The 12,198-nt window shown below is 37.9% G+C and overlaps 2 protein-coding genes across 7 annotated transcripts in view; one reads left to right on the forward strand and one right to left on the reverse strand.

The window, feature by feature from the left end:
- The window catches only part of kcnq5b (potassium voltage-gated channel, KQT-like subfamily, member 5b), a 99,530-nt gene extending 93,334 nt beyond the window's left edge, over positions 1 to 6,196 (forward strand). For all 4 annotated transcript variants that reach the window (XM_008406248.2, XM_008406257.2, XM_008406265.2 and 1 more), the window contains 2 exons: positions 832 to 958; positions 1,129 to 6,196. In XM_008406248.2, coding sequence (XP_008404470.1) covers positions 832 to 958; positions 1,129 to 2,385 — 1,384 coding nt within the window. In that variant the 3' untranslated portion in view covers positions 2,386 to 6,196. The remainder of the gene's footprint in view (positions 1 to 831; positions 959 to 1,128) is intronic.
- A 920-nt stretch (positions 6,197 to 7,116) lies between these two features.
- LOC103463107 (elongation factor 1-alpha 1) overlaps positions 7,117 to 12,198 on the reverse strand; it is a 5,877-nt gene continuing 795 nt past the window's right edge. The window contains exons 1-8 of one of the 3 annotated variants that reach the window (XM_008406287.2): positions 11,999 to 12,083; positions 10,707 to 10,871; positions 10,294 to 10,473; positions 9,914 to 10,210; positions 9,369 to 9,519; positions 8,887 to 9,143; positions 8,281 to 8,515; positions 7,117 to 7,824 (exon numbers count right to left, since the gene is read on the reverse strand). In XM_008406287.2, the coding sequence (XP_008404509.1) occupies positions 7,700 to 7,824; positions 8,281 to 8,515; positions 8,887 to 9,143; positions 9,369 to 9,519; positions 9,914 to 10,210; positions 10,294 to 10,473; positions 10,707 to 10,850 (1,389 nt within the window). In that variant the 5' untranslated portion in view covers positions 10,851 to 10,871; positions 11,999 to 12,083 and the 3' untranslated portion in view covers positions 7,117 to 7,699. Of the gene's footprint in view, positions 7,825 to 8,280; positions 8,516 to 8,886; positions 9,144 to 9,368; positions 9,520 to 9,913; positions 10,211 to 10,293; positions 10,474 to 10,706; positions 10,872 to 11,993; positions 12,084 to 12,198 lie in introns of those variants that run through there. The other 2 variants (XM_008406292.2, XM_008406284.2) reach the window with 2 other exon arrangements.

A 12,198-nucleotide genomic window follows, 5' to 3' on the forward strand; every position in this document is an offset into this window, starting at 1 on the left:
ACACACACACACACACACACACACACACACACACACACACACACACAAAATTTGCCTTCACACAGCACATATTATGTCAATTCGGTAATAACACTGACTTGGGTGCAGTTACTGAATTTGTTAACTTGCACTTTTGAAGTTACTTTGTTTTTTTTAATTGATATTTAAGGAAACTACTATTAACTATGCCTCGGGCATGTTAGTTGACGTGTGGTAATGTTTTGCATCAATTTAAACAATACCTAATTAAAGCAGGTCAATAAAATGTATTTATGTGATGTCACTTTACAAATTAGACACACTCATGTTAATCAGAAAACATGAATCTCACAACAACTGGTGGAGGAAAACCTCATCTCTTCAGTCTAAATGTTGGGATCCTTTGAGTGTCTTTGGTTTTCTCAGGCTTTTTTCGTTTTATTAGGCACAGTTTCTATAATTGTAATGGAATAAAAAGCATCATGTTACTTGTTAGATGAAAAGTGAAACGGAAGAGCATTCCGTCAATACTTGAATGGAAGTTTTGGCATCACCATCATCACATTTACATTTTTCTTTTCGAAAGTTTCATCTTCCGACAGAAAGGGGAAAAATTTAACTAAAAGTAAATATATGGAGAGGACTACAGCACTAACTAAATGAACATTGCATTACTATTGTCTCAAGCCCTTTCTGGAGTTTTCTACTGTTCCTAATATCCTCTGTTATTCTCTTTTCCCAACATCTCTTTTTCTTCTGGGCTTTGGGTTGCATTTTATTTTCCTAATCATCTTTCTTCCTGACAAATTTTTTTTGTTTGCTTGTTTCTGTGTGTGTCCTGTGTTCATCCAGGGTGGACCAAATCCTCGGGAAGGGACAGGTCCCTCTGGACAAGAAGATACGAGAGAAGTTGCTGTCTGATGGAGACATGTTGGAGGACATGAGCATGCTGGGTCGTGTCTGTAAGGTGGAGAGACAGGTGTGTGTGAAGTTTTGGTGATCAACATATTGTCTTTCAGTGAACGCCAGTGAGATGTTAATAGCGGTGCATCTCTGTAAAAAAACAGAAAGTTCAATTAATTTAGTTACTTGGTTCAAAAGTGAATTTTTTAACCTTCAGTGCTTTCACCGCTTTATTTTTCTACACAGGTTCAGTCAATTGAGTCAAAGTTGGACTCTCTGTTGGACATTTATCGTCAGGTTTTGCGTAAAGGCTCCTCTTCGGCTCTCACTCTCTCTTCGCTGCCCCTGTTTGAGCTGGAGCAGACCTCTGACTACAACTCTCCGGTCTTTAGTAAGGACCTCTCCGGCTCCACTCAAGTCAGCTGCGGCGGAGCGCTTCCCCCGAGCGGCTACGCCACACGCTCATCAACCAACTCCCAGCTCTCGCAAGGAGGGCTTCACCTCATTCTCGCGCCTCAGAACGAACTCAACCTTAATCTCCACGCCTCGTCGTCCACGCCACCCTCGGGCCTCGCATCTTCCCCTTTTAGCCCCTCGCCGCTGCCTCATTATCATCATCACCTGCAACATCATAAACAGGTTCAGGCCACGTCACCTGAAAGTGGCACTGATGAGGCTGTGGGGAGCTCCCCCACTGTCCTCACCCCGAACAGTACCAGCAGTTCTGGGGGCCGAGGAGTAGGAGATGAAGGCTTTCCTCTTTTGGCAAGGCTTCCGCCGCCCCCTTCCAGACAAACTGTTGGCCCTGGCAAACTGATCCAAGGGACCTCTAGAGAGACTTCTCCTGAAATCAAGAGTTTCTGCAGAGGTCTGCATAGCCACACGGAAGACAGTAATGTTGGGAAGGACCTTGGACTTGAGTTTGGATTGAGCACATTAGGGCAGCAGCTCCTAGGGAACACTAATGGTACTGGCAGGCTTAACGCAAAGGAAGAAGGCTCCTGGAGGAGGCATATGAGTCTCGAGCTGGAGCCACTCGTGCCATCAGCACCAGGTTGTTGCTCGAGGCCCAACCATATGGACCAGGGAATGGGCAAATCCATGTCAGTGCAGGACCTGGTGAAGGTAGGTCCTGTTCATGATGCACACCAAAGCCACAGTCTTTCATCTCCAAGTCCAAGTACAAGCAGTGACTCTCCAACAGGTTTCAACAGTTGTTGCCAAGACCTTGCGGGAGAGAGTGGCGGTACAAGAAGAGGATGTTGGGGCGAGGAGGACCTCTTTATCAGTGACAGGGACATGGAGGGGCAAGGGTTTGACTTTTTGTCACAGGGGACGTCTGAGGCTCGCTCGTTTTCTTCTGAGCGCCTGAGGACAGCAGATAGAGCGGGGGCAGGGACCCAGGACTCTAACCGGAGCCTGGCGGGTGGTCCGTCGTCATCGTCGTCAGCCTCCACTGGCAACGTCGAACTGCTGAACATGCCACACGTACGGCTAAAATAGACTCACTAAACATTTGGAAGAAATACAAATCTCACCTCAGAGACCGTTTTTTTTTTTTTTTTTTTTTCTTTTTTGGAGGGGAGATTGATGGGTGGGAATTTTACATGGGGTCTTGTCTTCTTTTGTTTATTTTTTATCTTGATTCTCTTGATAGGATTCTGTTTTTTTCATACAGGCTAATCATGTTGGCATGAGTTACTCTGTGTTTTAATGTGTGTTTGATGGATCTGAGATAAAAGATGAATGCCAATAAAAAGGAGAGAACGATTTTTGAATTAAATTAAGTAGTGGATGGGTCGATGTGCTACGTAGCATGAACTGCATGTTTTCAGTAAAGCACAGATAATAAACTACACCTACAAGCATGGCCACCCACCACCTTAATAGTTTATTGTGAGTTAAAAAGCTTGTTGTATTCCATGACAGCTGAGAAACGTGGGCATTTTGTTTTTTTATAAAATCATATCCACTTTAGGAAGCCAGATCTCTGCAAGTAATTGATCTGACCTGTGTTCGTTCTGTGGGATACAGGAAATACATATTTCATGAAATCCACACATTTTAGGCCTCTTTTTGAATAATGTTCATTGAACAATCCACTTAATAAGTGTGCACATCTCTGATAAAATGCCAGCTTTTTGTGATGATAAAAACTGAGACCTTAAGAAATCCTTTCTGAAAATTTCAACAGCGCAACTGAAAAAAAGCAACATTTCTACTTTTGAGTGAAAATCTAAAACATTTCCTGGTGCAAAATTGTACACACCCTCTAAACTCCAACTTTGTTAAAAGTCCCATTGATTAAGTTTCGATTTGGAAGAACAGGCTAAGGCCAAAAAAATAAAAATTATGGTCCAAATTCTTTATATATCTGCAAGAAATCCTAAGACATAGAGGGATGTAATTTTTCAACATCACAACCAAACCACTGCACATGCAAATCAACAAATGAATGACTACTACTGAATGAAACCTTTTGGAATAGCCTAGCAGACGTCCTGAACTCAAAAAGAATATTTGTAGGATCCTCTGAAGAGGGTTGTAGACAAGAAATGTTCTCACAGTCTGACATTTCACATTTGAAGACTTTGTCAACGAAGAGCAGGCCTGCATTGTTGTTTCCTCAAGTATGGCATGAATCAAAATCATCTAAGTATGTTTTATATGTCTCCTCTGACGTGTTTGTTTTTCAGCGGCATTGATCGGGAAGTGAAAATACATTGGGACACATTTTTGAACAGATTCTTCATGGTCTCATTTTTTTTACATCACAAAGTACTCTGCAAAATAATGAGTGGGACTTTACCTTTGTATGTCTTCACTGTGCAATTTGTAGTGAGCAACTACTTCAGCATCTCCTGAGCAAAACTGAATAGTAGTAAGCAGCCCTTCTTGCATCAATATGTAAGAACTTTTTCTTTTTTTTGCCATTTATTAGCAGTTTTTTCTAAAAAAAAAAAAACCCTTCATGAATTCATTCATGCAAAACACAGGAGCAGAACTGCACAGCCAATCTCCATAACAGAACAACACACAATCTAACTTCATGCTGCAACAATAATTGTTAATGTCTGCCAATGTCTAAGCTCCAACCTTCATACATGCTTTTTCAAATGAGTGGGGGGCAACTAGGACACTTGAAGTAATTATGCCTTGTCCATTTTACTTCAGCTCTGTGCAGCTTCTCATGATGACTTAAATGTCATCATTTCCTGAAGCTGCTGTGAAAATATTCTGAAAGTGTGATTTTAGGCATCAGATACATCCGTATTTAATTAAAAAACGTCTTTCAGATAACAGTTTCACACACACACACATATATATATTTTATTTTATTTTTTTTTATTTTATTTTTTTGAACAACTGTAGAACTACACCCATGTGGACAGAGTGTAGTTTTTATGACCAGATAAATGTTGCACAGTAAGGACGGTTCAGCAGTGGAGTGAAACATTTGTTGAATGTCATTTTCTGGCTCACAACTTCTGTTAGAAAATATGTGACCTTTTTATTTCAGACACAGATACCCTTTAGCTTTTTGCCATCTGCTTTAAACTAACTCTTGATGGAGATTATTTCCGGCACCTTGAACTGGACTTGAGATCCGAATGTGTATCTTATTGATATTAACTTGAGGTTTCTTGAACTGCTGAGCAGTGAAAATACAACTTACCACTATTTTTCCCTTTCTGCTGCATGGAGTAGACCAAGATGCAGTGACAAGGCCTTACTATTTTTCAAATGTTTTTACTGAAACATCCAAAGCCTGATTAGTTCATGAGCACCATGGTACATTTTGTAGATTTATATTAAATACTTTGAACCGGGAATAAAAACTACAATCCTGTATCATTTTTAAGTAAGTAAAAATATGTGTGTGTATGAGAGTGGATCATACCCTTTTAGTCTGTCAGTTTAACAGAGCATTACTTATATCTGATTATAAGCAATGTAATATGCTGTAATATGGATTTAAGTAAAAACGTGAAACACAAAAATGTGTCATTACATGTGATACCATTGAACAAAAATGATCAACTCTTTGTAAAAAAAAAAAAAAAATAGAAATGCAGCTGCAGGATCTTATAGAAAAACCAAAGCAGTAATTATTTACTTAAATGTTTTTAATTTAAAACACACATTATATTTTTCTACGTTTTAAGCATTGTAAAGCTCACCAATATGACAGAAGAAAAATAAATGTGGAATGTGTCTTACATTTGCAATTTGGCAAGAATCAAATGTTGATTTGTTCAACTATATTGTAAGAAATAAACTAAATTGTTTCAGTTTAAGCTCTAATTTGGTCTTTCTAATTTTGACAGATTCCTTTTTTTTGCTGTGGAATGTAATGCATAAAAATATGCTGCAGGTTCTTAGATGAAGGGAGCAGTGCAGCAAACAATGTCAGCTAAAGAAAGAAAACATCCATTTATCATATCTGCATGACTGATGTGCAGCTTTCCACAAATCTACTATAGTTATTGGGCTTAAATTTTTTTTCCATTTTGCTTTCAACAGTTCCTAGTTTTACTAAGTAACTATGATATTAGAAAATAAAATAAAAAAAGACTTGCACGAATGGCTGTAAAGTGTCAGCTTAACTGTAAAAATATGTAACTAGTCCAAAAATATTTTACACTACTTAGTTAGGATGCAGCTTTAAAAGTATGTTTTCAAAGTGAAGTGTAACATATAGTATGTATGAAATGGAAATGTGAGGTACGCTTCTTTGCACAGCACATTCTACCTTTAGTTAACAGCATAATCATTTTTTTTACCGTTTGTGCGATCATAATTTTGCTCTCATCTTACGTCTCAAATTATTTTCCCATTGACGTTTAAATGTATTTTGCATGAGGCTTTCATGTTCAAATGAATCTTTAACTGAAAAAGATGACAAGTTTCTTAGAACTTTAAGTATTTTGGTTTTTCAACAACTGGATCAAGAGCATCCAAACCTTTTTTCTTTAGGTCCACAAAATATTCATAAAATCCTGTATTCTGGTGCCTTGCTTTTGTGATACATTCGTGTTTATTTAGTTTTCCGGAAGGTGCATCTGATTTGTGACAAAAAGTTGCTACACATTTCAGGTCCTCTGTTTGTGGCATAGTACTTTTTTTATAATTTTGCAAATGGGCATAAAATGGACAATTGCCATGTTAAGGTTTTGTCTTATTTTTTATTTATTTAAATTATGTCCACATATTTACACATTAGTAATAACCTTGGTTAGTTTAAGGAAGCCTGTAATGTAATAACAATGCAAATGAACTCTTATTCTCAATCAAGAATAAAATTAATTCTTCAAGAAACTTTGTTTTGTGTTTTTCATTGCACCAAACACATAGCGGTTTGACCTGAGACTCAACCCTACAAGTCCAAACATATCATTTTTGATTTCAATATGTTGCATACCTAAGTGGCTTTAACAATTTTGTCACTTCCCTCCAAGTAAATCAATCGATAAACATATTTCAGTCTCAAGAAAAATTCAAACTGCATATATAAAAACTTGTATAATAGTTTTAAAAATTATAAAGATGAATATGAATGAAAAATAAAAGTTGTTCAAGTGTGCCATGCATGCAAAATACATCTTCCTCCACATTATTGCAGACATGAGATCTTTTTATACATGGCATGAAAAGATGCAGCATGTTATTTTTTTTAAACTGATTAAATCAAGCTAAACTTTTATTTAATTAGGTTAGTTCAGATTACCAAAATAATTTGAAAGCCCACTCAGCAAGAAAGATGTCTATACTGCAAAAGATAGATTATAGTTTGAACATGGACTGAGAGACAAATAGTTTTATTTTTGGAAAGATGTATTGGTCTGATGAAACCTGATTTAGAGTTTAAGAGAAATACACATAAACTTCTAAATTTGAGGAAAGTAAAGTTCTGGGAAAAAAAGGCATATCTCATTATTTAGCAATATACAAATGGGAAAAAATAGTTATCGTACCCTAAACGTTCATTCAAATTGAATGTCTAACAGGGAGAAAGAACAGGTTGAGTCTGTTAATGGAGTGTATGTAAACATTGGGTTTTAACATCATATGCAAAAACTAAATACATCAATAGTAATAGAAAAAAACAGAAGAAATTATGTGACGTTTCAATAAAAACAGTTAAATTATTCTATTTTTTACAAGTAAGATTTTTCAAACAATTATTTCATACGTCAGGCTTTACGGAGTTAACAAAAACACTGGAAACAAACATAGTTTTTAAAGATATTTTACTTTTACGAACATATTCTAACAAGTACCAGCATTTAAGTTGCACACACTTTACAGTAACGTGGATCAGAGCTACTTTAAGGAAGTTTATATCAGGCAGGATGTTTAGTTTAACTATTTAAGTTTCCAAAGCTGGTTTCACTAAGGTGTTGCAAGCAAACATGCAAACATCCTGTATATTTCTAGCTGCTGAGTTTAAACAGTTTTAAAGCTTGAACGAGGAACATTACTTGTACAGAGACCACAGAGAAGAACATCTCTACTGTGTTACTACAGAGCATCTCTAGATAAACTAGCAGGGTAAATTTAACATCTTTGAACTATATCTTTGAACTGCAATGCAAACCCTTAGTGATGTTCAAGCACGAAACAAGATACGATCAAATGTACGTATAACAGTTAGCTAACGCGTTAATCTCTAACTGAAACAATTTTTTTTCCTTCGTCTGCTTTTGCGATGCATTGTGATAATGGACCAGACGTTTACTATGGTGTGCAAATGGAGCAAGATGTCTGCGGGTCTTCTGCCTCTCTGAACGTTTGGGGCAGCAGCCCAGCACAACGTTCATTTGGCCTTCTGTGCCTTCTGTGCAGATTTGGTGATTTTACCGCTCGTAGCGGCTTTCTTTTCCACACCTTTTATCACTCCCACCGCCACCGTTTGACGCATGTCTCGGACAGCAAAACGGCCTGAGGAATAAAAACAAAAAATCTCTGAATTAAACTTTTATCTATTCTCAAAAAGGTAAAAAAAACCCCTAAGATTTTAGATTATTTTTTTCTTGTAGGCAAGTATTTGTTACTCTATGAGGTGCAATCCCTTGTAAAAGTATTCATGCATCTTGGATGTTTTCATATTTTGCTTTCATTTTGCTCTTGATAAATGTTAACCTGCATATTTATTAGGTCATCCATGTCCTGCAATTGTGTGCCATTTGCAACATTATCATGAGCAATGTTCTGGGAGATGTTCAAAACCAAGAATGTTATTCTATAACCTGAGACTGTCTGACATATTTATAAAGCTTATTATGTTTCTAATTGTAACATCATGAGTAGCAGAGCACTTCACAGGGTATGAATACTTTTGCTAGGCACTGTACTATAGTAATAGACAGGCATTATATTGCAGGATGGGACACTCACCAAGCGGTGGGTACTCAGAGAAGCTCTCCACACACATAGGCTTGCCTGGGATCATATCCACAATGGCAGCATCTCCAGATTTGAGAAACTTCGGGTTATCCTCCAGCTTCTTTCCAGAGCGGCGGTCTATCTTTTCCTTCAGCTCTGCAAACTTGCAAGCGATGTGTGCAGTGTGGCAGTCGAGCACAGGGGCATAGCCAGCACTGATTTGACCAGGGTGGTTCAGGATAATCACCTATGAAAAATGTAATAGCATTGTAAAATACTGAATTTGGAAAAAATAGCAGCAAACAAGAGCTTGGCAACAAATAAAATAGAATTAATAATAAATTTAAAAAAACAGTGGCTTATATTAGTCATGTCTTGGCTGTCATTTTTTAAAGACCTTTTACAAATTTTCTCAACTTTCAATTTACTTTAAAAATGAAAGATTTTGTCTCCAACCAATAAGTTACTAAAAGAGCTGGCTTGTACAAATCAATGGATATTTATCATTTAACTACATTTGTCTCTGGCGTATTCCTTCAAATTGAGCTAAAAGATGGACACCCAGTTTTCCAGGTTCTGGGTAACAATAATAATCCCGGTCGTTACTAGGGAACAGACCTGGGAGGTGAAGCCAGCTGCCTCTTGTGGTGGGTCGTTCCTGCTGTCTCCAGCCACATTGCCTCGGCGAATATCCTTCACAGAGACGTTCTTGACATTAAAGCCCACATTGTCTCCAGGTAGCGCCTCACTCAGGGCCTCATGGTGCATCTCCACTGACTTGACTTCAGTGGTCACATTGACGGGAGCAAAAGTCACCACCATGCCAGGTTTCAGGATTCCTGTTTCTACTCGACCCACAGGCACAGTACCTATACCTGATGGAGAGGCGGAGAAGCAACCGGACGTTATGTGAACCCGGTGCCTAAATGTAAGCTGAAAAACTATTCTTAAACATGCGGAACAGACAAGGCCCGAGGGAATTTACTCAAAACCTAATTTGTTTCTGCCCTCCTTTCCTAAACCGCTTGATAAATGAGGCTTTTATATTTTACAAATATGTTCTTAAAAATCTAAGTCACAAAACTGCAAGATCAACTCACCTCCAATTTTGTAAACGTCCTGCAGAGGCAGACGAAGAGGCTTGTCAGTGGGTCGGGTTGGAGGCTGGATGGCATCGAGAGCCTCCAGCAGAGTGGTGCCTGAGGCACTGCCATCTTTACGATTGATCTTCCAGCCCTTGAACCAGGTCATCTGTAAGAGATCATTGTTACTTTCATGTCAGAGATGGGAAGAAAACAATAGCTTTTGGTGCCGAGTTTCCTTCAACTTTTACATGTGTCCCTGGTCCAACACACCTGAATCAAATGGCTGAATTACCTCCTCAGTATGCAGTCAGGTTCTCTAGAGTCCTGTTAATGATTTTATCACGTGACTCAGGTGAGTTGAAGCAGAGACACGTCTAAAAGTTGTAGGAGCTTGACACCAGTGCTTTGCAACAGATGGAAAACATTCAAAAGATCTGCATCTCTGATTCTACAAGCCTCTTTCAGCATGTTAAACACCCATGACAGTACAACTGAAAAAAGGGTGGAATAAGTATAGCTTATAAGAAGAGTTTTTCCAAAAGATCTCGTGTCAAACTCACATTAGGACTGGGCTCCAACATGTTGTCTCCATTCCAGCCTGAGATGGGTACAAAGGCCACGGTGTCAGGATTGTACCCAATCTTCTTGATGTAAGTGCTGACTTCCTTCACAATCTCTTCATAGCGCTTCTGGCTGTAGTTGGGCTCAGTTGAATCCATCTTGTTGACGCCTACGATGAGCTGCTTCACTCCCAGAGTGTAGGCAAGTAAGGCATGCTCGCGAGTCTGCCCGTTCTTTGAGATGCCAGCTTCGAACTCGCCCACACCCGCAGCCACAATCAGCACGGCACAGTCAGCCTGAAAGAAATAAAGAGATGAAAACTTCGGGGAGGAACTGAAAATCTAATTTATTTTTTTTTACTTATTTATTTTCTTTCTACCTGAGATGTTCCAGTGATCATGTTCTTGATGAAGTCTCTGTGTCCTGGAGCGTCAATGATGGTGACATAATACTTGCTTGTCTCAAACTTCCAGAGAGAGATGTCGATGGTGATTCCACGTTCACGCTCTGCCTTGAGTTTGTCCAAAACCCAGGCATATTTGAAGGATCCCTTTCCCATCTAAGAATGCAGAGGAAGGATACGAATATAAGTGTTTTACTGGGAATATTGAAGCTACAGAAGACTAAATAGTTGCTTGTCACATGACCTTTGTCCTTAACGCTTTAATCCACTTTTCTGTGTCAACCACAAGACGCAAAAATTTTGCTCTGGATAAACCGGGCTCCCCTGAAGTGAGCTGTTGAAAAGTTACAATGCAGAAAATCCTAAAAAATATTTTATTTAAATCATACCTCTGCAGCTTCCTTCTCAAACTTCTCAATCGTTCTTTTGTCGATGCCCCCGCACTTGTAGATGAGGTGGCCTGTGGTGGTGGACTTCCCTGAGTCCACATGTCCTATAACCACAATGTTAATGTGGAGCTTCTCCTTCCCCATCCTGGCTCAGCCGAGAAGACGCTGAACAATAGAAACAAACAAAACATGTCAGAATCAACAACATGCAGCATAGAAAGCATACAACCTCAACAGTGAGACAATGCTAATCAAAAACAACTCAACTTTAATTTGTAGTACACACTTTACTAATATGTTAATTAAATTGATCTGATTAAGCCAATGCCTCGATTTAGTAAGGTACACTGCAGTGCAGATCTAGATATTGAATTTTACCCCCCACACTGTATCATTTAATGTAATTAAACAAGGAAATCCTGAAACAAAAACTCAGCTGAAATTCACCCATCGCCATTAAAGTAAGTAAGTAGACAAATAACCTCTGAATGTGAAATTTGAATCTTAACTTTACTCAAAGGAATATTGCAGACATGCTGCTATATTACAACATTGTATAGTAATAAAAATTATCAACTACATTTAGTTGATCATTTATTTTCAGTTTTAATTTTTTAAGAAAAATTCATAACCAAAGGAGTTCCTTTTTAATACACTTTTGACATTAGATGAGTAACGTTAATAATTACAAAATCACATCATCACAACATATTTGTCAGTTTTTTATTTGACCAGTTTTTGGATATTTTTTTTTATTGAACATAAACCACCTTGCAATAGTAAACTCACCCCTTGTTGGTATATTACACCTAACAACAAGTTTTAATGTATTTTATCATAATATTATGCAGACCTGTTCAATAAGTTAAAATATTATTGAAAAGCTAATTTATTTTCGAAACTCAATTCACAAAGTGAAACATCATGTTTGTTTCCCCACTTGTTGATTTACTATGTAAGGATCACACAAAATAAAATGCAAATATAAAAGGTGGACAGACATAATGGGTTGTGCATGGGTATTTAGCAAAGTAGTAGTATACTAAGGGAGAATTTAGAAAACACGGAATACAGCTGGTTGTAGAAATAAACTTAACCTCCAGAAGCCTTTCTTTATTAAACGAAACAAAAATAAGTTGAAGTTTAATGGCGGCCACCAACTCATATGACGAGTCACCGTGGAACATGAATATATTTCACAAAAAATACCTTAAACAAACTTACATTAAGAATGTAAACGCACAAAATTTAAAACCATGCCACTAAATAATTATTTGGAGACATTACCTTACCGTTGGCTTACTTTTCTCTGATGTGATAAACTAAGCTAACAGTTAGCACACGATTTTTTTTCTTTTTTTTTCAAAAGGCCTTTGACGCTACTCCTAAAGGACGCATGCGCGTTTCTGAGTTTCATACTTGTAACTGGAAGAGGAACCAGAAAACATCAATTCAGTGTTTTATCAACATGTCTGACGTTTATATATATATA

This window comes from Poecilia reticulata, linkage group LG1, assembly GCF_000633615.1.
Source record: "Poecilia reticulata strain Guanapo linkage group LG1, Guppy_female_1.0+MT, whole genome shotgun sequence".
Lineage (NCBI taxonomy): Eukaryota > Metazoa > Chordata > Actinopteri > Cyprinodontiformes > Poeciliidae > Poecilia > Poecilia reticulata.